Source organism: Pteropus alecto, unplaced genomic scaffold (assembly GCF_000325575.1).
Source record: "Pteropus alecto unplaced genomic scaffold, ASM32557v1 scaffold239, whole genome shotgun sequence".
Lineage (NCBI taxonomy): Eukaryota > Metazoa > Chordata > Mammalia > Chiroptera > Pteropodidae > Pteropus > Pteropus alecto.
The window spans coordinates 3,312,359-3,337,345 of NW_006494613.1; the positions used below are offsets into that span (position 1 = coordinate 3,312,359).

Sequence of the window (24,987 nt, forward strand, 5' to 3'; positions counted from 1 at the left end):
TACACACACAATGTATTTACGTATGTATTTCTAAGTGTTTAAACCTTTTTTTCTAACAGGACGCTAGTCACACATGATTTCCAATTCCATAGACCTTGATATGGTGTATGATAAAATATTTTATCACTCTTTAATTTTGTGATTTTTTTTGTTAGTTTATGTCTTGAATGTTAAACCAAACATTACAAATAGCATTATCTTATCATTTTAAATCTTAAGGTAACACCTCTCATTTTATAGACTAAGGCTTCAAGAGGTTGACTCGTTGCATGTTTTATGGGGAATGTTGTCTCTGCCAGGTGCTGAGACATAAGGATGACAAAGATGTAATCCTTGCCCATAAGGAGTTTACACTCTGGGTGAGGGCTAGGCATAAATAAACTAAAATATAATTTTGTAATGAGGTTAACAAAAGATCTATTGAGCGCTGTGAAGTCCCAGAGATGAGAAACTGTCCTTAGCCTGTGGCGTTCAGATAAGGCTGCCCAAGTCGGGGTGAATCCTTAGCTAACGCTTACAGAATAAAGAGATGTCATATGGCAAATGGGGCTTTACTATAGGATTCAAAAATGCATTATGTGATGTATTTTTAAGTCTTATACATTTTATCAAATGAAGATGATAGTAGGAATTGTGTGGGCTAATGGGGGGACACTAAGCAGAAGGTTCTTTACTCTTTATTCTATAACACATTACTTCTCCCACTGTTATTTTTTAGTTTATCCTCACATGTGATGACAAGAATATAAAACAAAGGATTTATTTTATATAAATGCTATAATTGAAAGCATGATAAGGATCAAAACAAAGCAATACATAAACAGTATGAAATATTAATGTAAAAATTTAAGTAATTGATACTAAAGTTGGACAAACTACTAAACAGAATGATGATATTCCACATATCATCATTCTATCTCAAAAAAAAATGTATATAATAGATTGAGATCCTCATAAGCTAAAGAATTTAATTTTTTGGTGTTAAAATGTTTTAACTTTATTAAATAATATTAATAATAGATAGTAGTAATTGTTTTTAATGATCTTTATTATAAAGTTAAAAATGGTTCTGAAATATTTTTCGTCTAATAAATCAGAAAAGCCTTGTTAGCTAGATTGCTATTCTTGTTTCTTCTCCAGCTCATAGGAATCTATTCTAAAGACTCCTTATACTCCCTCCCCCCACAGTGTATATCTATGTTTGAATGTCATGCACCCTGTTAAGGGCCACATGCAAGCTGTCCCTACTGTACAGACTGAATATGCCTGAGATGTGGACAGCAGCAAAGCTAGGTCTCAGATTGGCAATTACTGGCTACAGTTACTAAGATTATTACTGCAGACATTTGCTTATATGTACAGATGGGCAAAATAGAGGTCAGGGAAGCGTATAGGTGGCAGTTTCTTCAATAAAAATGAGAGCATTTAAAGTAAATAGCCTACTGATGGTATGTCACTAGCTTTATCTTCCTAGTTGAAGAACATATTTTAATATTACCTGTGAATAGTTAAAAACAGAAATTCTCTAGGTATATCATGCATATTGTTTTTTGTTAATTAATCCCTTGTCAGGTTTATTGACTTCATAATGATGGATATCATCACTACGCTTATCTCTCCATGTGTTGTGTCTATAGTGCTGTTTCTCTGCCAGAATGACTAAAATCTTCAATCTAGAAAGCTTTGTGTTCTGGGCCATTACGGGCAAGAATGATATCATAATGTTTACCATTTCTAGAAAATTAAGTTAAAATTCATGGTTCACTCACAGCAAGGCTGTACTTCACTCAGGCAGCATATAAAGAAAATGTAGTTATTAATTGATAAGTGATTCCTCTAAATAGACCTTAATAGTACGTTTTATAAAGAATTCTATTTATTTTAAAAGAAAATGTTTGTAGATTTTTGTGTTCAAAGCTTGATACACAAATCAGTGTCCATTACTAGTAATTTTGATAGACTCACACTTTTTTCTGCCTGGTAAAGGAGATTCAGTTTTCAGTGGTATTTGCTTTGATATTTTGATGTATGATATATATATATATTATTTTTACCTTGTTATTGAGAAACCAGCAGTCTTTCTGCAATAGTACAATTTTAGTATTTTTGTTCAAACCTGTTTAATTCACAAAAAGATAATTTTGCAAAATGAAAAATTGATAATTGAGAACATTTACATGCACATGTATCATAATTTGCAAATGATATAAAGCTGCAGTAGGTGGTATTTGATTTAACAAGGAAAGTTTTTATATTATAAATTTACCTCAATAGCATTATGCATCCTTAAAAAAGATTTCTTGATCAGACTGCTTCAGTAAGAACATTCATCACATAATTCTTAGTTTTATAAATTTAATTTAAGATAAATTTAATATTTTGTTTGAACAGCTGAAACCAAAGGCATGGTTTGTTAGATAATTGCAGTGTTCAAGAATATATTCCATTAAAAATCACTTTTATTGCTGAAGTTGATAACCAAAGTTTGTTCTTATAGGTATACTTTGGAAAGTATCATGGGAGACTGTGAATACATTGTAAAACTTCCCTGGTCGAACCAATTTTTAGCAGTTAAATCTGTGTATTCAATCTGTGAAATGGCCCAAGATACTGAGGAATGTATAATTAATTTTCATTTCAGCTGGTACAAAGGTTTGGTGGTGCGGGCAAGCTTAGTTGATTCAGGGACCTGCAAGTTAATTTCAGAATTGTCACATAGCAGTGATCTGTTATGACAAACAAATAAATAAATATGTAAGCATACATACATATACATACACACATGTAAAAACTCATGATTCTGAAACACACGCCTGTTTTTTTCTCTTATTCTAGGATCCAATGCAACATTTTTAGCAGAATGTGCTTTGTAACAAAAAGTTCATGAAGATCTTTTCTTCAAAGATGGGGAACATTTTTAAAACAGAGTGTACCCTGTGAGTAAATGCAGTGTCTAGTAAGTGTACCAGAAACCCCAGGAGCTTTGATCAAATGCCAGCTGTTACATCAGTTCTGTTGGTAATCTTTCTTACTGATCTGTGACCTTGACCTTGTGCTTGTGTCTGTATGTCAAATCTATTTTTAGGGATGGGGAGACCATAGTTGAGTTTAACAGGATTTATGCCCCAATCTCAAAGGATTGTGTGTATGTGTAGAGACACACACACACACACACACACACACACACACACACACACAACCATAGTTGAGTAACAGGATATTTATGCCCCTCTCACAAGGGTGTGTGTGTATGTATACACACACACACACACACACACACACACACACACACACAGTTTTCCATTATATTTTATATTTTAATAAAGATTAGAAAATATTATGCTTTCAAAACTGATAGAAAACACTAGTTACTATGAAGAGCTGTCAGAAAAGGTTAGGTTAAGCTATACTCTGTTCATTTTATATTTTAACCTTTTTTCACACTTATGTGCTACCAAAATAATTTGTTAATGATTATGTTTCTTCAGAGAACATTTACTGTCTTTGAGAACAGTAAAAGACAGTGAAACCATTAATATTAATGCTAAATAAATATCATGTGTGTTCTTTATCATACAATTATGTTCCTAAGTTTGTTTAATTATAGTTAGAATTAATTTTATTTAACAATTTCTAGTTTTCTATGTTTTCAAGATAATGCAACCCAGCATCTAGGAAAGTATTGCATTTTTTGGAATAAAAATTGGCAGTTAAGTTCTTTTCTAGGTAACCTTTGTGTCTGTGTATCTTTTTAACTTACAGTCTCCAACTTTTTTATCTTAATTTTGATTTAAAATTAATTTTTTATAAATTGTATAGGCAGAGTAAAATGAATGGTGAATTTTATTGAACCTAATTTACATACATAAGCCTTCTGAGGATAATTTGGAACAAAGAAACTCTTATCAATTCACTTTATCAATTATAGAGGGTATTTGTATCTATCACCAAGACAATTATTTCACCTCTCTCATGAATTTATGTAATTAGGGATCCTAAATCTTTACTATTGCATTTTATTTGGTATATAGCCATTGTTAGATAAGCAAAAGCTCCAGTTTGAGTATGTATTTAGCTTATAAATAAACATCTGTTTGAAATTCTGTGACCCCATTGAAGAAAGTAGTGAAGATAAATAACTTTTGAGGATTGGACGGGTAAAGGGTATGGCTATTTCAAAATCATTTCCTTACCCTGGAATTCACGAAAAAGACTAATGCATATTGGTCATGGCTGTTTCCACAAAGATGATATTTTTGACAGCATATCATCTTTTTGGTTAAAATACATGTCATTTTTATCAACTACAATTTGACAAATTACTTGGAATCGTAGAAATAAAATTTTAGAATTGAAGAGGTCTTCAGATACATGTGTCCTTGTGTTGAACACTCGAGTCAATCAAGCATTAGTGTGTCCTCGTGAGTCCCTTTTAATAGGAAATGTGAGTGATACTATTTTACTCCGATGGAAGCAGCCAAGAGCAAATTAAAGCAGATGGACCTGGAAGTTAGGAGCAAATATGGCCTTTGGCAAATATATATACGTCCCTCAGGTTGCAGTGAAGAACAGTCTGGGCAGCTGTTTTACTCACTACAGTTTCAGTGGTTTCTGTTACCAATCTCTGAAGACTACTTACATCTAAAATGAGGACCCCTGGGAGAGGGCAAGAAGCTCTTATGGTCTAATTTCAAATGTCGAGGCCCTCAGTTGAGCAAAATGTTTTTAGATAAATTTGTTTTCTTGGCACTCATCAAATTGTACAACCACACATCCATCTTTTGATAAAGATACTACTACAAAGAAAGTTGTTACCTTGGAATTCAAATTATGTCCAAGGATATAGACTAATTTTGATTCCTTTTTTCCCCCCCAAAATTAGAAATATTATCTAATAAATGAAATTTCAGGCCTACTTTCCTACTATGTAGTTATTATTTTCTGCTGTGAAATGGTAGCAATCGAATGTTTCTTTTATTCTTTTTCTTAATTTTTTTTAAAAACTAAATTTATAAAGAAGATTCTCTGGAGTCTTCACTTTTCAGTGAATCCCCAGGACCCTTATCTGAAATGTAACTTTTCCTATCTTGTTCTGTGAAGTCAAGTGTTCAGATTTATGTATTCTAATTCTTCATTGGCCCTTGATTTAGAAAGCTAATCTTACTCATTTGGATAAAATGTTTGGTGTTATATCTTCTTGATAAATTGTTCTTGGGTTTTTGTTTTTTGTTCAGCTTTTAAGATTTTCTTTTAGAGTCTCATCTTAGAGAACACCAAGAGTTCTCTCAATTATTTACCTGGATTTTTATTGCTTAAATAAAAGGATCAATAATTAGGACTTTGTACTGAGATATGTTTCTTCTAATCCTTAATGAAACATCTTAATGTTTTTCTTATCCTGTTATATAAACAACATCCCCAAAATAATCAACAGTGGAATTTAGATAATATTTTTCAATAGGAGTTATTCTTGAATGCCACAATTAAGTAGCCTTTTAGTCACTTCTGCATTTTGAGGAACCAAAGCCAAGAATCCAAATGCTTATTAAAGCAGCACTTTTAAATTCAATACTCAAACTAGTATTACTTGATAATGCAAAAGAAATTGGAGGAGAGTTCATGGAAACAATTAGAAGACATGAGGTATTCATTAGACATAATTTAGCATACAGAATGACTTCATAGATGCTTAATCATTGAACTGTGTTTTAATGGGGAATTTGATTGCAAGTAAGATACTGAATCCTTTTCTTAAAAACAGCTGAAGAAAGACCTTTCTCATTATTTATCTATTCTCAATCAAAAGTAGTCCCACATAGAAGAATCCTATTAGCTGCATCCTTCATTTATCCAAAATTTTATTACTTTGACTTTACCATTTTAAAAAACATTTAAAAATTCAGCAGACTTTCCCTTTGCTAAATAAACCGTTTCCAGATAGAAAGTATAAAATACATTGCAATGGAAATAGTTTACTTCAGAGAATGAATATAACACCCACTTGGGAACTTTTCATATGTGAGTTATTTACAACTGTCTTTTATTGATTAAAGCCTAAAAAAAGTTCTACTTCAACTAACTTTATATTTTTCAGGTATTTAAAGAAAAGAAAATGTAGCTTTTTAAAAAATACACTGAATTCAAGCATTTTACTAGATATTTTATTAAACTAGTCTTTATGTCAAAACTTGGATCTTTCCCATAATCTGTTAATGCATATGGTCAAGATTCCTACAAGGAATTCTTTCATGGTTTAGTTTGATTGTTATTTTTTTAAAATAATTCTGCCTTGCCATTATAGTAGTTTTTTTTTTTTTCACTACATGCTAGTGGACCAGGAAAATCTCAATTTTATAAAATTTAAAAGATTGTTTTAATGCTTATAAATAATTTCAAATTAATAAAAGGAAGATTCATTTATAATTTTAACATTGTACAGTAATTAAACATGAATTTTATTAAATTGTCATGAAATGCATTAATCCTTTGTATACTGTCTGAGTTCTTTGGACCCAGTTTTAGTTTTTGAAGTTTTTATATAATTATAAGTAATATATATAAAATTATACATATAACCAGTAGGAAGGACTATATTACATGACTTTTATTCATTTTTTAAAAGTTTTGATGAATGTGTCTTTAATAGAAAACACATATATCTTGCTGTTACCATATGTGTCCCCTGAAGCCTTTTATAATCAAAAATATATTGTGGAATCTTAGTGATCTTTTTTTATATCTTTAAGCATTTTGCCATTTTATCTTGGAAATTAATTCATTTCCAGCTATGCCAAATAAAGACCAAAATAATAAGCCAAAAGGAAAATAATGTAATTGCCTAGAAGGATAATGACATAAAGTCATCATTATCAGCTTTCTTAATTACATAGCCCATTAATACTGTATCATTTTTCAAGAAATGTATTTTTATTATTCATTAAAGAAATCTGTCTTTCCTTTGCTTGTTTAAAGACAGGATATTAATATAATCTGTTTTAGTTGCTAAGCTAAATTTTTCCTTCTAAAGCCTCATGAGAGTTGCAAAATTTGTGAGGTATTTATTTGAATTTTTTTTCTTTTTTTTCCTGCCCCCCCCTCCTTACTTTTACTCTCTTTGGTTACTCTTACCTTCCATAAACCAAATGTTATGAATAATTCTGTTCCCTTTACACAGAAGTCTCTTAACAAGTATATGCCATGCAAGTAGAGTCTCTCAAGATTCTATTTACAAGAATAAAGAGAATATTGAGTATCTTTAAATAGACATGTACACAAACTCTAATAAAGTTACCATTGAAGTTACAGACAAGCCAATAGGTACACTGACAGGCTAATGAATCATAATGTTTCATGAAATATTCCAGTTTTAGAATATATTGTTTGTGAATCTAAAGAACCCTAATTATTTTTTATTTTTTACTTTTTTATCTGATGATAAATTTAACATGTCACATTTTATAAATTTAAAGCGTGCAGCCTGTTACTTTGATACATTTATATATTGCAATATAATTGCCATTGAAGCAATATTTATCACATTACATCATCATAGTACAATATTATTATCTATATTCATTATACTGTGCATTAGCTCTTTATGGTTTATTAACTACTCCTTACAAGTTTGTACCCTTAAACACCATCAGTCTTATTCCCTCATTCCCCAGCCCCTGGTAACTCCATTTCATTATGTTTTTTATAGGTCAACTTTTTTAGATTCCACATATAAGTCATACTGTACAGTACTTATCTTTCTCTCTCTGACTTATCTCATTTAGCATAACATGCTCAAGGTTCATCCATGTTGTTGCAAATGGCAGGATAGCCTCATTTCTCATGGCTGAATAATCCCATTTTATATTAAATTCACATCTTTTTTATCTGTTTATTCATTGATAGACATTTGGGTTGTTTCTATATCTTGACTGTTGTCAGTAATGCTGCGTGGGTGTACATTATAGATTGGGTATAGAAGAAGCCAAATTCTTAAATATGTGTTGACATTTAGATATTTTTAACTGAATATACTTAAGTAGTGCTGAACACCAGGCAACATTCTTAAGTAACATGTATTTAAAGTCAAGCATGTGAACTATATATTGGTGATTAAAAATAATGTGGCCGTCTTTTTACTAAAAGAAAATGAATCAGGCTAATACTAACTTAAAATTAAACAATTTTAACCTTATGAAGTATATTTATTAGGTGGTAATATTTTATATTCATAATGCTGTAATATCTGTAGGTCCCAATGAGCTGTATTGTATCCAAGTCTCATGCCTCCTTTTTCCCTAAATTTCTCAATTAAATTCTTTACTATAGAAAAATGAAAAGGCAAAACTTAGAAAAGGTATAGGAAAGATTGTTATTGATTTCTTCCTCTTTAGTTGTTCAAGGGATAGGAAAGGAAGTTATCTGAAGAAATTTGGCTCACTCATTTTCCTGAAGAGTTTTTAATTGTCGGATCTGAGTGAATTTTGGCCTTCAAAAGTCTCAGAATTCCTTCTTTCCTAAATGTTTGCTTTTCTCCTAGAATGGTAGTAGCTGTTGCCATTGAGTGGCACCTGAAGCAGTCTCAGTAAACATAATCTTTGATTTACAGATTTATCATGTTAAAAACCAGGTTTTATGTGATACTCTTCCTCTCACTGCTCCATGTAATTGGTGCTGTTTATAGAATTTCTTTTCAAAGAAATTAATGAAAAATAACCACCTTGACTTAGAAAAAATTTTCTAGAAGCATTTATTTATTTGCCATTCAAATCTATTCTAAATTTGTTTCTTGCCCATGTTTATACAGGGCAATGTGATAAGCTCAGTGTATACACATGGTTATATTTATATGTATTATAGCAACCATATATTCTAAATTAAAAATTGGTACAAGTACCCTAACATTTTTTAAAATTATAATTTTTATTTTAATACCTTTTTAAAAGATTTTTTCAAATCACAGATAATATTTTAATGTATTTATAGTTATTGATACCAAGTCACATAAAAGAAATAGCATAGGTGGGGAGATGAATAGTTTATATTAGGAATATCCTCGAAATTTAGGATTACAGGTTTATCTGTAACCTGTCTTTGCATCTGATAGGAATGGACCTCACATTAAAATTTATACACAGAGCACATAAGTAAAAATTTAAAAGCGGACACTTTAAACCTTTGATATATCTGAATGAGCATCTAAAGAACCATTCTCTGCTGTTTTTAATGTCATGGTAAAAATTATGGGTTAATATTTAAATGTGAATATGACTAAGACTGTCACACTTTGCACAGGCCTACAAAATAAACTTACACTTGTTAGCTTTCATTTCTTTGAAAACAGAATTCTAACAATTACTTATGGAATATCTGATATTTGGAGGATGATATCAGAAGTGAATCTGTTCTGTAGACTTCTATCACACATCAAATGCATCAGATGCGTCCATGTCATGTGCATCTCTTTTCTTTTTTCTGCACTTCCACTTTTGTTCCTTAAGCTCGCGGTAATGTAAGGAAGCTAATTCCAGCTCCCTTATAGAGCTATATTGCTATTAAACAAGACTTAGCATTCACATTACTTTGCAGAAAGCTACTTATGAAAATTCAAAAACTTGGGAAGGGGGATTGGAAGACAGTTATATAATATTAAAGTATTTTCTCTAATTGATTTGATCGTTTTTGTAATACGGATTAATTCATAAGATTTCCAAGAAAGATTTCCAATTTAATAAGAATGGCAATAATTACTAAAAAATGACTATAATGCATGTATATGTATATTATATATGTATATATACACATAAACTTACAAATACTGTATTTGTTTATATGTATTATAGCACAATTCTAGTTCTGCACCTCCTTAACTGTTTTTTTATTTTTATATTTTTAGAACCCTGATATTTGCATTTAATGAGGAAAAAGATGAAGGAGAAACAGGATATTCACTAAGGATTATACCTGCTTGCTGCTGCAGATCTATGGGCTAAGGAATTCTGCTGCTGCTTGCTTAGGAATTGATCAGCTCTGTCATCAGACTGCATTAGAGTTTGCTTGCTTTTTATCTTTACATTGCCAGAAGAAATCCTGGTCGGAATGTAACAGTTACATCACTAATTACTATGGAAGGTGATAAACTGACACTCACTTTTTAAAGTTACATCTCATTCACCCACAGAAAACCATTCTTTAAAGCGAATAGAAACCAAGCCCTTGTGAACACTTCTATTGAACATGACTCATGGAGAAGAGCTTGGCTCTGATGTGCACCAGGATTCTATTGTTTTAACTTACCTAGAAGGATTACTAATGCATCAGGCAGCAGAGGGATCAGGTACTGCCGTCGACAAAAAGTCTGCTGGGCGTAATGAAGAAGATCAGAACTTTAACATTTCTGGTAATGCATTTCCCACCTGTCAAAGTAATGGTCCAGTTCTCAATACACATACATATCAGGGATCTGGCGTGCTGCATCTCAAAAAAGCCAGACTATTGCAGTCTTCTGAGGACTGGAATGCAGCGAAGCGGAAGAGGCTGTCTGATTCCATCGTAAATTTAAACGTAAAGAAGGAAGCTTTGCTAGCTGGCATGGTCGACAGTGTGCCTAAAGGCAAACAGGATAGCACATTACTGGCCTCTTTGCTTCAGTCATTCAGCTCCAGGCTGCAGACTGTTGCTCTGTCACAACAAATTAGGCAGAGCCTCAAGGAGCAAGGATATGCCCTCAGTCATGATTCTTTAAAAGTGGAGAAAGATTTAAGGTGCTACGGTGTTGCATCAAGTCACTTAAAAACTTTGTTGAAGAAAAGTAAAGCTAAAGATCAAAAGCCTGATACCAATCTTCCTGACGTAACTAAAAACCTCATCAGAGATAGGTTTGTAGAGTCACCTCACCATGTTGGACAAAGTGGAACAAAGGTCATGAGCGAACCCTTGTCATGTGCTGCAAGATTACAAGCTGTTGCAAGCATGGTGGAAAAAAGGGCTAGTCCTGCCACTTCACCCAAACCTAGTGTTGCTTGTAGTCAATTAGCATTACTCCTTTCAAGCGAAGCCCATTTACAGCAGTATTCTCGAGAACATGCTTTAAAAACACAAAATGCGAATCAAGCGGCAAGTGAAAGACTTGCTGCTATGGCCAGATTACAAGAAAATGGCCAGAAGGATGTTGGCAGTTTCCAGCTCTCAAAAGGAATGTCAGGCCATCTTAATGGTCAGGCAAGAACATCATCAAGCAAACTAATGGCTAGCAAAAGTGCAGCATTTCAGAATCCAATGGGTATCGTTTCTTCTTCCCCCAAAAATGCAAGCTGTAAGAACTCACAGGAAAGAAACAACGTAAAACAAGCTGCTAATAATAGTTTGCTTTTACATCTTCTTAAAAGCCAGACCATACCTAAGCCAATGAATGGACACAATCACAGTGAGAGAGGAAGCATTTTTGAGGATAGTAGTACACCTACAACTATTGATGAATACTCAGATAACAATCCTAGTTTTACAGATGATAGCAGTGGTGATGAAAGTTCTTACTCCAACTGTGTTCCCATAGACTTGTCTTGCAAACACAGAATTGAAAAACCAGAACCGGACCAGCCCGTTTCTCTGGATAACTTAACTCAGTCCTTGCTGAACACTTGGGATCCAAAAGTCCCCGATGTAGATATCAAAGAAGATCAACATACCTCAAAGAATTCTAAGCTAAATTCACACCAGAAAGTAACACTTCTTCAGTTGCTACTTGGCCATAAGAATGAAGACAATGTAGAAGGAAACAGCAGCCCTCAGGAAATACAGAGTGATGTGACAAAGTTTAATACACAGACTTATATGAGGACTTCTGTGATAGAAAGTCCCAGTACACATAGGACTACTCCAGTGAGCACTCCACCATTACTTGCATCCACCAAAGCAGAGTCTCCCATCAATCTTTCCCAGCACTCTCTGGTCATCAGATGGAATTCACCATACACCTGTGGCACTCAGTCTGAAAAGCCAACAAATATCACATCTAACCACTTAATGGACCTTACGAAAAGCAAAGAATCACAAGGAGAGAAACCAGTCCAAAATGAAGATGCACAAAACTCTGCAACTTTCAGTGCCAGTAAACTGTTACAAAATTTAGCACAGTGTGGAATGCAGTCTTCTACTTCAGGAGAAGAGCAGAGACCCAGTAAACAACTGCCAACTGTAAATACAGATAAACCTATAGGTATGATCGATAGATTAAGTAGCCCTCTGCTCCCAAATAAAACAAATGCAGTTGAAGAAAACAAAGCATTCAATAGTCAAGCAACAGGTTCTGAAGCAAGACTTTCTGGTTCTGAAATAGAAAATCTGCTCGAAAGGCGCACTGTCCTCCAGTTGCTCCTGGGAAACCCCAACAAAGGGAAGAGTGAAAAGAAAGAGAAAATTCCTTTAAGAGATGAGAGTACTCAGGAACATACAGATAGAGCTTTAAGTGAACAAATATTGATGGTAAAAATAAAATCTGAGCCTTGTGATGACTTACGTGTTCATAATACAAGTGTGCACTTGGGCCATGATGCTAAGGGTGCCCCATTCTTAGGTATGGCTCCTCCAGTGCAAAGAAGCGCAGCTGCCTTACCAGCTTCCGAGGACTTTAAATCGGAACCTGTTTCACCTCAGGATTTTTCTTTCTCAAAAAATGGTCTATTAAGTCGATTGCTGAGACAAAATCAAGAGAGTCACCTGGAAGATGATCTGAACAACAGTCACAGAAATAGTGAACTGACACTCCTGGAATCAAAGAATCTTTGTATGGTCCCTAAAAAAAGGAAGCTTTATACTGAGCCATTAGAAAATCCATTTAAAAAGAGGAAAAGTCACATAGTTGATGCTGCAAACAGTCACAGTGCTTCAGAGGTACTGTATGGGTCCTTGATAAACCAGCAAGAGCTGAAATTTAGCAGAAATGATCTTGAATTTAAATATCCTGCCAGCCATGGTTCAGCTAGTGAAAGTGAACATAGGAATTGGGCCAGAGAGAGCAAAAGCTTCAATGTTCTGAAACAGCTGCTTCTCTCAGAAAACTGTGTGAGAGATTTGTCTCAGCACAGGAGTAACTCTGTCGTCGAGAGTAAAAAGAAAGGACACAAAAATAATGTGCCCAGTAGCAAACCTGAATTCAGCATTTCTTCTTTAAATGGACTGATGTACAGTTCCACTCAGCCCAACAGTTGCATGGATAACAGGACATTTCCATACCCAGCAGTAAAAACTCCCGCGAGTCCTCCTTTTCCTGAGCACTTGGGTAGTGTAGTTTCTAGATCAGAATCTGGGCTTCTGAATGGATGTTCCATGCCCAGTGAGAAGGGACCTATTAAGTGGGTTATCACAGATGTGGATAAGAATGAGTATGAAAAAGATTCTCCAAGACTGACCAAAACTAACCCGATACTGTATTACATGCTCCAGAAAGGAGGCAATTCTGTTACCAGTCGAGAAACACAGGATAAGGACATTTGGAGGGAGCCTTCATCTGCTGAAAGTGTCTCACAGGTTACAATCAAAGAAGAGTTACTTCCTGCTGTAGAAACTAAAGCTTCTTTCTTTAATTTAAGAAGCCCTTATAATAGCCATATGGGAAATAATGCCTCTTGCCCACACAGTGCAAATGGAGAAGTTTATGGACTTGTGGGAAATGTGCTAACAATAAAAAAGGAATCAGAATAAAATATACCTGCCATTCAGCTTTGATCTTTTTAAAACTAATTAGTATGAACTTGAGATCTGTATAAATAAGAGCATGATTTGAGAAAAGCATGGTATAATTGAAACTTTTTTCATTTTGAAAAGTATTGGTTACTGGTGATGTTTAAATATGCATACTACTTTTTGCTTTACGTTAGATGTCATGAGGAAACTACTGAACTAGCAACTGGTTGTTTAACACTTCTGTATGCATCAGACAACTGTGAGTAGCCTATGAATGAAATTCTTTATAAACACAGATAATAGGCATAAATTAAAATGTAAATTTCCATCCATAGTGGATTAATGCATTTTGCTGCCTTTATTAGGGTAATTTATTTTGCTTTTCAGAAGTCAGCCTATGTAACACATTTTTTTAAAGTCCAAATTGTTAAATAACTCTTTAAAGGGTAATTTATGAATAAAGGTCCTAGTGCCGATTCATTTTTCATTATCCAATTCAAAAATAAATTAGAAAAAAATATGCTTACATTTTTCACTTTTGCTAAAAAGCATATTTATTTTTAACTCTTGGAAAGGGTTTTGTGGTTCCCAATGTGTCCGTTCCACCCCAGTCCTTTTCAATATCTTTCATTAAACCTTGTACTACTTAGTAAAAATTGATTACAATTGACGGACATTTGATAGACCCTTAAAAAAAAAGGTAGATTTCCATTTTTGTATTGTAACTACTTTGTTAAATTAATATTCCTCCTTTTACAGAATTAGGAAAGTTAACATTTATCTTCAGATGGTTTCCTGAATAGTCGAATACTTAAGTTGTTTTTAACAGAAGCAAAATGGCTTTTCTTTGGACAGTTTTCACCATCTCTTGTAAGTTATTTCTCACCTTTACTGTGGTACCTATGAGTCTCATGACCAGGCTTTCTTAAAGCTGGACTCAGACCACATGTATTAGAAACATCTGGAGCACTTGTTTTAAAATGCAGATTCCTAGGCAGCATCTCAGCTCTACAGAGAAGAATCTCTGCAAAGTGGACCTGGGAATCTTCCATCTGCATCTTAACACATTTAATAAGAAACTCCCTAGGTGTTCCTTCTACACACTGAAGTTTCGGAACTATCGCTTATAACTTTTCTCAGAACACAGGACTGTAAAAAAACTATTTGATGCCTATATTTTCCCCAATACAGCCACACATCAACTAAATATTTGCAATATTGTAGTTCATATATTACCGTTATATCTTTGGATATCAGGTTCAGAACACTTTTTATGACAAAAAAATTGGGTGAAGGGGACAACTTTCATATCTGGCTCAACATCTCAGGAAAATCTGTGATTATTATGTGTTCTAATGAGTAACATCTACTTAATTAGCCTTAGGGATGGAAAAACAGGGCCACTTATCAAACTCAGGTGATTCCAGGGTGGTTTGGAAACTTCTCCTGAATACATCCTTAACTTCTTTTAAAATCATTGTCCTAATAACAGTGCTGAAAAGATGAAAACATTTATTTCAAACTCAAGAAAGGCACTAAACTCAGATCAACTAAACAGAAAAGTTCAAAGGGTACATATACGTGACAGTATAATTGTACGCAGTCACTTCATTGATCTAGTATTTTAAAATAGTGGTTAAAAGTAAACATTGATGTTGTCTTGGAAGAACTTAACATATTATTGAGCCACATGTGGTTCCAATCTGGAAATAAAGTCCGTGTTTTTAAGTTTAGTTTTTGTAATCCACAATTCATTCTCCGGATATTTTTGTTTTTAATCATGAACCAGATTGGCAACTGACCTATCGAAAATTGTTATATAATCAACTATTAGAAGGAAATCTATTTGAAGTTGTTCTACTCAAAGTTATTTTTAAAATTTTTATATTAAAAATGGGTGTTATTTCCTAATATGACCTAAAAACTATATTTTTTTTCTCAAAATGATTTGTTAATAGTTATTGGATATATCATAAAATAATAGGAGTGAATATTATGCTATATCATGGAGAGATGACGGCATATGCTTATTCTGAAATGAAAATTCTACTGACCAGTAAATATATTCTACTCCATCCTATATTTACTCTGTGACAATCTTATTGTCTACACTCTATAAATAAGGTTTTAAACAAGTCATTTCTGCCATTGTGAAAAATCTGGAGCCTTTGAGGTATACTACAAAAAATGAGCTTTTACAAATTAGGTCAGGGAAAGGAACATCAAGGGCCAGCATTGTTTTTGTTTTGTTTTGTTTTGTTGAGGGTTTTTTTGCTTGTTTCTTTGGTTGGTTGGTTGGTTGTTTTTGTTGTTAACTGTTAAAGGAATGAGGGTATATAATACATACATAAATATGACCACACGCAATGTTATTCTGATTTACTAGAACATGTCCACAGCTTGAGTTTAGGATGATTTTGAAGAAGAGCAGTGAGAAAGGACATACATCCATAAATTCACTTTGTTTAATGCATATGTAGATAAAAGGATGCATATATACCCATTTTCAAGGACTATTTTAGATATCTGGACATTCTCTTCCTAATGAAGTCATTTGTGAAAGGGTACTGCAGCTCTCATTGACATCGGTAAGGTAGCGTTACCTCTTTATTCTCTGCTGCATCTTACAGAAGAGTAAACTGGTGAGAGTATATATTTTATATATATATATATAGACTTGTTACATGAAGATGTTAAAATCAGTTTTTAAAGGTGATGTAAATAGTGATTTCTTTAATGAAAAATACATATTTTGTATTGTTCCAATGCAACAGAAAAGCCTTTTAATCTCTTTGGTTTCTGTATATTCCATGTATAAGTGTAAATATAATCAGACAGGTTTAAAAATTGTGCATGTATACAGTTGCAAGTCTGGACAAATGTATAGAATAAACCTTTTATTTAAGTTGTGATTACCTGCTGCATGAAAAGTGCATGGGGGACCCTGTGCATCTGTGCATTTGGCAAACTGTCTTAAGTCAAATCGGATGTTCATCCCAACATGACAGTATTCCATTCCTGGACATGACTTCCGTGGTTTAAGCTTTGTGAAAGGATGTGCTTTGAGTCCAAGGGTCTTAAAACTTTTTAAAATCAAGTCAACCACTTTTCGACATAAAGAGTTCACACAACTACTTTCATGAATTTTTTAATCCCATTGGAAACAATATAACAGGAGTATTCCAGCATACTGGAATACAGGCACATTACCATTCATGGTATGAATTCTGGGGTTTACACAACCAATTTTGATGTGATATCAGTAATATAATTTGTCATTTTTATTAGAAACTTAATTTCTTCATGTGATGTCATGAAACTGTACATACTGCAGTGTGAATTTTTTTTGTCTTTTTTTTTAATCTTTTAGTGTTTACTTCCTGCAGTGAATTTGAATAAATGAGAAAAATGCATTATCTCTGGTTTGAAATGACTGTTATTTTTTGGGTTTCTCTGGCTTTTAGGTTTTTTATAAACATAAAAGTCTCTAGTCATGAAAATAGCAATAAATTTCCAAGATTACTTTGCCCTTCTCAGAAACATGAACAAAACAAAACCAAAAAAAAAAAAGGCCAGCAAGTTAGTGTATTTAGAGACAGGGCAATTGAGCATAGCTCGAAAAGATAATCAGCCTGTCCTACCTAGTCTTGATTCTGTTATTTGGTATGTAACTGGAATGATCACTAGATTTTTAAAGTGGAAAAGAGTTCGTACAATGTTCAAAAATAAAGTGATTTGGTATATACTTGTTTTAAGATAAGATTTTATTAGGTTTTTATTTAAGTTTCACTGTTATTTTATATAAAAGAAATAAGGTCTTTCATCCTTCAAAAATAAATGTGTGTGAGTACACACATACATATATAAATTTTTACTCTATAGGTAACAAGTAGTTGAAAATCATAAGCAATATACATATGTAATAAGTAATAAAGTCCAATTAAAAAAAACTGATGGTCTGGAAATTTTTATTTTTACAAACATATTATTAATGATAGTTCAGAAGAAAAGCATTTCCCAAAGATGAGTTTCTATTTTCTGGCAACAAAAGAGGCCTATTATAATCTGAAAAATTTACAGCTTTTCCGACATGTTTATAAACATTACCTAAAAAATATCCAATAGAAATATGTCCAGCTTTTCTACAATATTAAAATGTTGAAAAGTTACATCTTGCTATATATGTAGCTACTGTCATCAGATTCAGAAATGCACAACCATGCTTTGTTTATTGATTTATATGGTAAAACATAACAAGCGCGTCCAGTATTAAATTATCTAAGAGGAATTTTAAAGAGAATCATCAGTAATTCTTGACAATAAGGTACTACTAATGATTTTAATATGGAGAGTCTTCAATAATCAAAGCAGATTATAATCACCCATGCTATGCAAAGTTCTACTTAAAGCTTGTTAATGTGGGAATCTCAACAAAAATAATTTTGAAAATTTTGTCCTACCGCTGATATCACTAACCTATGACCTGTTTGGTTACAGAAAATGGGTTTTAAATATTTGTTATTGAGCATGCCATTTTTCATTTATTCCATAGAACTTAGAGAAGTATCAACACTAGCACCTTGTAAGGGTTGGTGGAGGAATTTATCTATTAGCATCATTTAGCATTAATTTATTTTGTTTCTCTAAATGGTACAATAATATTTACAACATTTTAAAATGCCATCTTCATAGGTAAGTTAAAGACCCCTGCTTTAAAAGACCAGAATTAATATACTCTAGTTGGTAGCAGAATGATTGGAACTACAATTCAAATCTTATAGATTCCAGCCCCAGGGAAGTGCTGCTGCACTTAAGATATCATCTTTTAAGTGTCTAAAAGCAAATAGATAAACCTTTTCCAAAGTAACCCAAATTTTTAAATAGTGTACTTCTGTAGCCAGAAGAAGAGGATTTTTGAGCCATCCCAGTCTTTTACAGACTTTTTATTGACACAAAGACATAGACAAGCTTCTATTTTCCAGTCTGCTTTTACCAAACCTCATTGGTAGGTGCTCTAAACTTTGAGAAAAATGTACAATCCTTTTGGAACTGTCCATTTTGCTATTTTTTGCTTATAAACATCTCCAAGATCACATCTGGAAAAGGAAATAGCCTAACATCGTATGGGTTTCATAACCTGTATTTTTTAAAGCTACACCAGCGGCCACAGTATGGGTACATTTTTCTGAGATTGTATTTTACCTTAGCTAATAGATATAAAATGATACTTTAAGGATAGAATAGTGAGATGATTTTCTTACAAAACTACAGTTTTCTCCAGACTGGAAGAGCTGACTGGCAGCCATTGTAGATTTGTAAGTAAGCTGCAAACCCTGTAAGACTTTTAGCACTTTGTTGAGTGTGTCAGTTAGCTTTGCTACATTTTTTAGTGTGCCCCTTTGACTTCTGGCCTTGCCTGCATTTTCATATTTTGAGCTCCTCTCACCATCTCACACCTTACTACCAATCATCACCAATCCTTCCAGTGTTCTAACTTCCCCTTCACTGTATCCTGAACATATCCACCTTCTTGGCATCAGTACCTTCAGTCATGTAACATTCTCTGCCTAAAATGCTTCCTTCCTTTGGCCCCTCTTCCTTGTAAACTTTTCTATTTGTCTTTAAATATTTAACAAAGATTACCTCTTCAAAGTACCCCTCCCTCTGATTCTTCTAGGCAAAGCATGTTGTTCAGACCTCTGCAATCCCATAATGCTTTGTATAGATCTCCCTTATTGCACTCATTCAAGTAGTTAACAACCTACCTTGTATTTCTTCTAAAGACAAATAGTGTGTCTTCTTAATCTTACTTTCAGTACCAAGTGCAAATCCTGATACATAGCAGTTAATAGATGTATGCCCAGTCAGAGAATGAATGAAAAGGGATCTCTTCACACACACAAAAATGAAAGTCTGACTCCCCCTCTCTGGTCTCTCAAACCAACAAAGTAATTTATAAGATAGAGACACATGTATTTCCCTGAAGCAATGCCCAGACTCCCAACCACCTCTAGCTCTAGAGTTCATGATCTATCTGAGCCAACCCACATATTCTTCCTCTGCTTTCTCTAAACTCTTACATAAATGCTGTCTGCTGGAAATTCCTGATAAGAGGAGCTGATTCTTGAAAGGAGAATGGGAACGTTAAGGGTTTCATCAATAGAGGACTAATTACCTGTTGTACCATATCTTCCTATAAATAGCAATGAGTATCTCATAAGCTTTGCCTTTAGCAGGGAAGCTATCAACCCTTCTAACACTTACTGTGCTGAGGCAGGCCTGAGGCAGTAATGCACAACCTCTCCTGCCAGTCGTGAATATGTTCATGGTCCAGAGGGCCGCATTCCCCCTGAACTATTCAGAATCAAACCCAGGTGGAACATGCTCTCTTGGTGAGTGGGGTACATCTCCTTGCTAAGACTCTCATCGGGGTAGGAGCTGGAATTAGCATTAAGCTATTTCAGATCCTCAAGGGAATCTGGGCCTCTGTGAGGTGGAAATGCAAGAAAACACTGCTACAATTTTAATTGAGAGGGTTGGCAAATATTTTCAAACAAAATCAAAAACTAACAAAAATTAACTCAGTCAAATCTTGGTCTTATTCTCATGCCATACAAAGAGGCTTCAGCATTTAAATAAATACTGTTAATAATTTGTAAGGTTTATATTAACACAGAAGAGAAAAGATATGTTGTAATTTTGTTGATTTCATCAAATATAAGCAATCATTCTGGAACATTCAGATTATGATAAATAGTATTTGATATGATCTAAATTTTCTACATTCTCCAAATTTGTCAAATATTTATTAATTTTCTCCATAATTAATATGGAGAAATAGCCATACGATATATATTAGCCATTTTAAGTGAAGAGACTCAAATCTCAGATGCCCTGCCATCTCTCCTCTTATGATCCATGCTTGTTCACCTGATGTGTGAAGGTGTGGTTGCCATGAAGATTAGTGGGGTCAATAGACTAATAAGAGACTCAGCCTGTTAGGGTCCTAACTTGGAAGTGAAGCAACTACTCCAAAGGTTCAGTTTTTTGTGTGCAGTCAATGGAAAAGTCACTGGAAAAGTTTTAACAAAAATTGTTCTTAATATTTTCAAAAAAGAAAAAAAAAGGAAGAGAGAGAGGAAGAAAAGAAAAAGAGAAAAGAAAGAAGAAAGGAAAGAAAGAAGAAAGGAAAGAAAAAAAGAAAGAAAAAGAAAAAGAAAAAGAAAGAAAGAAAGAAAGAAAGAAAGAAAGAAAGAAAGAAAGAAAGAAAGAAAGAAAGAAAGAAAGAAAAAGAAAGAAAAGAAAGAAAGAAAGAAAGAAAGTTTATACAATTTCAGGGACTTAACAGAACCCTCCCACCCTCAAAAAGAAAGAAAGAGAAAGAAAGAAAAAAAAAAACAAAGAAAAAGAAAGGAAAGAAAAAGAAAGAAAAGAAAAGAGAAAAAGAAAAAGGAATGAAAGGAAAGGAAAGGAAGGGAAGGGAAGGGAAAGGAAGGGAAGGGAAGGGAAAGGAAGGGAAGAAGGGAAGGGAAGGGAAGGAAGGAAAGGAAGAAAGTAAAAGAAGAAAAGAAAGGAGAGAAACCAGTGCCACATATAAACTAGTCCATTCATTTGAGGGCTATAAGACCAGATCACCAGATTTTAAGAGTATTAGAAAAGTAACACATTTGTTCCACTGAATAAGAACCATAAGTAGGTCCTTAATACAGGTGTGTCAAATTGTGAATGCAGACAAATCTCTTTTTTTTATATGTGTAATTGGGCTGATGTAATTTTTTTATTCTGATATAAAATTAATGTGATAAACTTTTTTAACTATTGCATTTTATTTCTTCAGAAAAACCATATTTTCTGTACTCATTCCCAAGAGAGGAATTAAGGTCTTGGTTGAAACTGTACTTCTTGTGTGTCCAAATGGCAGTGAAAAATTCAAATATAGAGTATATTCAGGATGATGAGGTTTGTTTGCAGTGGAAATGGAATTCTTTCCTTTCCCTAGCCAAGCAGGACTGATAAACATTTTGATAGAAATCATATAAGGCCATGGGGAAGAAACAGATGGAAACCTCTAGCTTCGAGAGTGTCTTTCTCAAATAAAGGGAACATTTTCATGTAGGTGTTTATGTAATTAGAGGGACATTAGAGACAGATGGATTTAGAGGGAGGATGGAGAAATTGGAAGCACAGTGTCTCTAGTTTTGTTAGGAGGAGATCTTCCCTAAGCTGATTCTTCCTATAAGCTAATATATAGCTTGAGCAAATCAAGAAGGCTTCTAATCTTAACTATTTTAATAGAGGATAATCATACTCATACTTTCATCAAATAAAAGGAGTTTCTAGTGAATCCGGACATTTAAGATCAGATTTTTCCCAGCATTTATCGCTTCATCCCTGGGTAAGGTTGTAGACTTGTAGAACTGGTGTATGACGTATTAAGGGTGGGGTGATTACACTAACGTAGTACTTCAGGACTCTCCTTTGCTCCAAATTGTAATGCGAAGAAGGTTCCCAGAAGCCAAGGGTCTTTGAGTATACAAAGTGCAACTTGTAAGATAATGGTGATGTCGATGCCACTAGGTGAGTGGGACCGTAAAGTACTTAGAGACTGTTTCTGATCATCACTAAGTAAAATCTTAAGCAAGAAAACAGGTCAGAGCACCTTACCAGATTATTCCTCCCATCTATCCTCTCTCCCCACACTTCCTCCTCCTCCTCCTCCTCCTTCTCCTTCCCTCAGTGTAATAGATTTATGGAGATATAATTGACATACTGTATAATTCACCCATCTGAAGTATACAATAAAGTGAGTTATAGTATATTCACGAAGTCATTATAATAAATTTCGGAACATTTTCTTCACCCTAAAAAGAAACTCTATTTCTTCCCATTGCCTTAGATAACCACAGAGCAACACTCTTGCTTTATAAGCAGAGTGCAGGGTGGGAATTAGAGCTAATCTAGTTTCTGTATCTGTAGATTTACATATTCTGGATGTTTCATATAAATCAAATAATTCAAAATGTGATCTTTTGTGACTGGCTTCTTTCACTTAATGTTTTCAAGGTTCATCCATGTGGTAGCATATGTCAGTACTTTATTCTCTTTTATTGATGAATAATTTCCCATTACATGTATATGTCATGTTCTACTTATTCATTTTATTGGTAAGTGGACATTTGTGTTGTTTTCATTTTTAGCTATTGTGAATAATTGTGCCAAGAACTTTGTTGTTGTAGTCACTCTTCAAAAACAGGGTGGACAACAAACCAAAACTTGGTTTGGTTATTGCCACACATGCACAACGAGAATATTTCTGGACTCTCAATTCTGTTCCATTGATTTATCAGATTATCTTATGCCAGTACCACACCATCTTGATTACTGTAGCTTTGTAGTCGTTTTTTTTTTTAAATCAGGAAGTGTGAGTCCTCAAAATTTGCATTGAAATAGGTCTGGTGTTCTGAGCCTTGCTCCATTGCTGAGGCAGAGATAGTGGCCTGCTTCTCTCAGAGTAACACCCTTATTTTATAAGCAGGGTGCAGATTGGGAATTAGAGCTTCTTGTCTTCTCAGCTTACTATCCTGAATGTGGAACCTCTACCCTGTGTGAGTGAGCTGGGGCTGGGGGATCAAAGCCAAATATTTTTGGCCTGCCACACTTAGGGTAGACTCTCTGCCCTCAGCATTAAAGCCAGGTAGAGGAAGAGAGAACCTTGACCTTCAGCAGCACCCACCTGTGATTTAGCCTCTGCAACACAGAGAGGATGGGAAAGTCTGGTGACCTGGCCTTCCAAGGTGATACTGACATGTTTACCTGTGATCCTTATCTTTTCAGCCACACCCAACTTTAGTGGAGCTTCCACCACACCAAGATGAGGCTAGGAAGAAGGAGCAAGTCATGGCGCAAACACCATAGACTCTTACTGCTCTCACGAAGATTTGACAGAGGTTTTCTCACATAAATGTACCTTCATTCATCATATGCCCTTGGGAAAATTTTCAGGGTATTTTTCAAAAATGATTTCCACCAGTTATATTGTTTTACTGAGGAGCTGGTTTGCAGAGCTCCTCAGGTTTCCATTCCAAAAATGTATCCCTCCTACTTATCATAAGTGTACTCAAAGCCACAGTCCTCCAGAGTCTCCTGCTTATGTAACATTGTGCTGCAGTATTCTTTCTATCCATAGGATGGGCATATTTCTGGCCCTGAAGACTAAATCACATGCTCTTTTAAAAGACTCTTTCCTCCCTCCCATTAACCATAATTTACCTAAATATATTCTCTGCTCTTCAAGAATTTTATTTTTTTCATGTCCTGTTGGGATAATATTCAGAGTTATAATTTTTCTTGCCCATCAAGTGTTCCACAATTGAACCCACCAGATCAACTTCAATGCGACAACCTGCCATCTCTTATGTATTCAACGTGTAATTTTTTCTTCATGTCTTTTTGTAGCTTGATAGCTCATTTCATTTAATCTCTGAATAATATTCCATTGTATGTATCTGTTCACCTATTGACGAACATCTTGGTTGCCTCCAAACTTTTGACAATTATGAATATAGCTGCTATAAACATTAGTTGGCAGGATTTTATGTGGATAAAAGTTTTGATATATGTTTTCAGAGAGCCTACCTTCTAGTAATTCAAATTTTCTTCCACTCTGCTCAAAAAAATACTTTTTTGATAGGTACATCAAAGGAAATTGATGGTTACAGCTATTCTAAGCCCATCAGTTTCATTGGACGTGTCAATTCAGATAGGGTAGGTTCTATTGCAGTTATCACACAACCTAAACTCTCAGTGACTGAAAAACATGGAGGTTTATTTTACATTCTTGCTACATGTTCATCTTGAGTTGACAGGGTTCTCTGTTCATGATCGTGCTCACTTTGGGACCCACGGTGGTGGAGCCTCCCCTATCTGGAAATGTAACTATTTGTCATGGCAGAAAAACATGGTACATTGAGCATTGATTGACTTTTAAAAGACCTAACACCTCGCATTATGTAAAACAAAGCTTTGGTTTACTTCAGGGGAGTTGGAACTGTAGTTAAATAGTGTACCTAGAAGAATAATCAAAAATATTGATGAGCATTCAGTAAAATCTACTTTTATTATTCAATTTTCCTGAGCATAAAATAAAGATCTTTTGATCACTAAACCTAATTTGATTATATTTTAATGTTTGCCTTCCCTCTTCAAACTAGAGACAATAAGCTAGAAGCTAAGATTAACTAGCCTCAATGGCTCAAAGAGTATTTACTAAGAAAAAGGAAAAGGCTTAGGTTATAACATAAGGTCTGTAGG

The 24,987-nt window shown here is 34.0% G+C and overlaps 1 protein-coding gene across 7 annotated transcripts in view; it reads left to right on the top strand.

Moving 5' to 3' along the window:
• The window catches only part of NRIP1 (nuclear receptor interacting protein 1), an 84,171-nt gene extending 66,881 nt beyond the window's left edge, over window positions 1-17,290 (top strand). For 5 of the 7 annotated variants that reach the window (XM_015600191.2, XM_015600188.2, XM_015600193.2 and 2 more), the window contains exons 4-5: window positions 2,836-2,936; window positions 9,890-17,290. In XM_015600191.2, coding sequence (XP_015455677.1) covers window positions 10,231-13,695 — 3,465 coding nt within the window. In that variant the 5' untranslated portion in view covers window positions 2,836-2,936; window positions 9,890-10,230 and the 3' untranslated portion in view covers window positions 13,696-17,290. The remainder of the gene's footprint in view (window positions 1-2,835; window positions 2,937-9,889) is intronic. The other 2 variants (XM_025042489.1, XM_015600195.2) reach the window with 1 other exon arrangement.
• Window positions 17,291-24,987: the final 7,697 nt, after the last annotated feature.